Below are 2,552 nucleotides of genomic sequence, written 5' to 3' on the forward strand. Positions count from 1 at the left end.
TCGCATCAGAGGCCCCTTGAGGCACAGGCTCTCCTTGTACCAATTGGAGGAAGAAGTGAGTGACTGATCTCCAGGCTGGACAGCCCCAACTCTAGGCCTTAGACCTTGAGGCACATCCTGTGCCCTTGCCCCACCCATCATGGCACCAGCAGCCAGTCAGCAGGTAGACCCCTGTGGGCAGATATCAACACCACCCTCACCACCCATTGGACCCTGTAACCTTCAAGTCCCACTCCACCCCCACCCAAACACATGAAACACATCATTCTCCCCTCACCACCAACCATCCCTTATGGCATCAGAGGCCCATCATCTGCACCTATTGGAGGAAGAGTGACCCCAGGAGGCATAGGCACCACCTGCATGGATTGGAGAAAGAATCAACACCTGTACCTATAATTACCCCTACCCCAGATGGACAGACAGCAGTGGGAGAATACGTTCAACAACAAAAAGAGCAATATGGCACCATCAGAATCTAGTGATTCTACAATAGCAAGGTCTGAACATCCCAATGCAGAGAAAGCAGAAGAAAACAACCCTAAAAATAACTTTTTGGGCTGCGCGCTGACCCCCGGGAACGCCGCGCCAATTTAGGGCGCTGCGGGACCCGCTACCCGGGACGCCCGTCCCTCCCCGGGCCTCTGCTCGCTTGCCCGCCCGCGAGTCCGTTCCCCTCGTCGGCCTCTCGGATCGGGGACGTAGGGCGAGCTGAGAGCAGGCCCGGGGAGGGTGGTGACCACCGCGGAGGAGCTGTGGCTGTCAAGATGATAGAGGTACTGACAACTGACTCTCAGAAACTGCTACACCAGCTGAACACCCTGTTGGAACAGGAGTCTAGATGTCAGCCAAAGGTCTGCGGCTTGAAACTAATTGAGTCGGCACATGATAATGGCCTTAGAATGACTGCAAGACTCAGGGACTTTGAAGTGAAAGACCTACTCAGTCTAACCCAGTTCTTTGGCTTTGACACGGAGACATTTTCCCTAGCTGTGAATTTACTGGACAGATTCTTGTCTAAAATGAAGGTACAGGCGAAGCATCTTGGGTGTGTTGGACTGAGCTGCTTTTATTTGGCTGTCAAATCGATAGAAGAGGAAAGGAATGTCCCATTGGCTGCTGATTTGATCCGAATAAGTCAGTATAGGTTCACGGTTTCCGACTTGATGAGAATGGAAAAGATTGTGTTGGAGAAAGTATGTTGGAAAGTCAAAGCTACTACTGCCTTTCAATTTCTGCAACTCTATTACTCACTCATTCAAGAGAACTTGCCATTTGAAAGGAGGAACGATCTTAATTTTGAAAGACTAGAAGCCCAACTTAAGGCATGCCACTGCAGGATCATATTTTCTAAGGCAAAGCCTTCTGTGCTGGCATTGTCTATCATTGCTTTGGAGATCCAAGCACTAAAGTATGTAGAGTTAACAGAAGGAATCGAATGTATTCAGAAACATTCCAAGATAAATGGCCGAGATTTGACCTTTTGGCAAGAGCTTGTATCCAAGTGTTTAACTGAGTATTCATCAAACAAGTGTTCCAAGCCAAACGTTCAGAAGTTGAAGTGGATCGTGTCTGGACGCACTGCCCGGCAACTGAGGCACAGTTACTACAGAATAACGCACCTCCCAACAATCCCGGAAACAGCTTCTTAGCTGGCAAATCTGGTTGTTATCCTCTCTATATGGAAAATTTTCCAGTGTGATAATTTTCTTTTACAACTGAAGAATTGAAATACTATCTTCAATATAAACAATATGGGATTAAAATAGTAAAGGGAAAAATGACTGTTGATCTAGTTAGTGAATATTGGAAGGCATTTACCATGTACAATGCACAGTAGTCTCAAGAGAAAGGACTTAGCAAACCTCAATATGTTAACACTTTCGTCAAATTATTAGCTTAGGAAAGAGAATCCTCCAAACCTGAATTTATAAAAGTAGTTAATGAAATAATGTTTTTTAAATTACATATCACCTCACTGTAGCTTATTTAAAGTTACTTAAACCCAAGCAGAAGGATGAAACAAAAAGTTTGACCCACATGAACAAATTCAAGTCCTTTTGTTGATTAAGAAAACATAGAAAAACCGAAAAAAAGAAAAAGAAAACATAGTATGCACGTGGGTGATGTACTTACAAAGTGATATAGGGCAGAGAGTCTCCACATTAGGTTTCTGGAAATTGCTGAGGTGTCTCAATTCTATATTTAGTATTTTATCTCTAAGCAGTTGGTCCATTACAAAGTAATTATATGCTTAAAAGTATAAACTTAGTCCCCAATACATATACATTTTTGCCATCTAAATTTCTTAATCATAGCAAAGATTTATTTTTTATGATTAAAGCTAAATGTTGCCAGGCATTGTGGTGCACACCTTTAATCCCAGCACTCAGGAGGCAGGGGTAGGTGGAAGGTGGATCTCCGTGAGTTTGAGGCCAGCCTGATCTACACAGTGAGTTCCAGGACAACTAGAGACCTATATAATAGACCCTGTCTCAAAAAACACCAAAAAAAAGAAAAAAAAAAAAAAAAGTAAATGCCCACATGATGGA

The 2,552-nt window shown here is 43.9% G+C and overlaps 1 protein-coding gene across 1 annotated transcript; it reads left to right on the forward strand.

The window, feature by feature from the left end:
* The first annotated feature begins 565 nt into the window (after positions 1–565).
* On the forward strand, positions 566–2,112 carry LOC114695272 (cyclin-G1-like). Its single transcript, XM_037207664.1, has one exon. The coding sequence runs from the start codon at positions 768–770 to the stop codon at positions 1,650–1,652; it is 885 nt and encodes a 294-aa protein (XP_037063559.1). The 5' UTR covers positions 566–767; the 3' UTR covers positions 1,653–2,112.
* Positions 2,113–2,552: the final 440 nt, after the last annotated feature.

Source organism: Peromyscus leucopus, chromosome 7, assembly GCF_004664715.2.
Source record: "Peromyscus leucopus breed LL Stock chromosome 7, UCI_PerLeu_2.1, whole genome shotgun sequence".
Classification (NCBI taxonomy): Eukaryota; Metazoa; Chordata; class Mammalia; order Rodentia; family Cricetidae; genus Peromyscus; species Peromyscus leucopus.

What these genes read in the sequence shown, in the direction of transcription:
- LOC114695272 (XM_037207664.1), top strand. Translation starts at nt 768, where the DNA reads ATGATAGAGGTACTGACAACTGACTCTCAGAAACTGCTACACCAGCTG.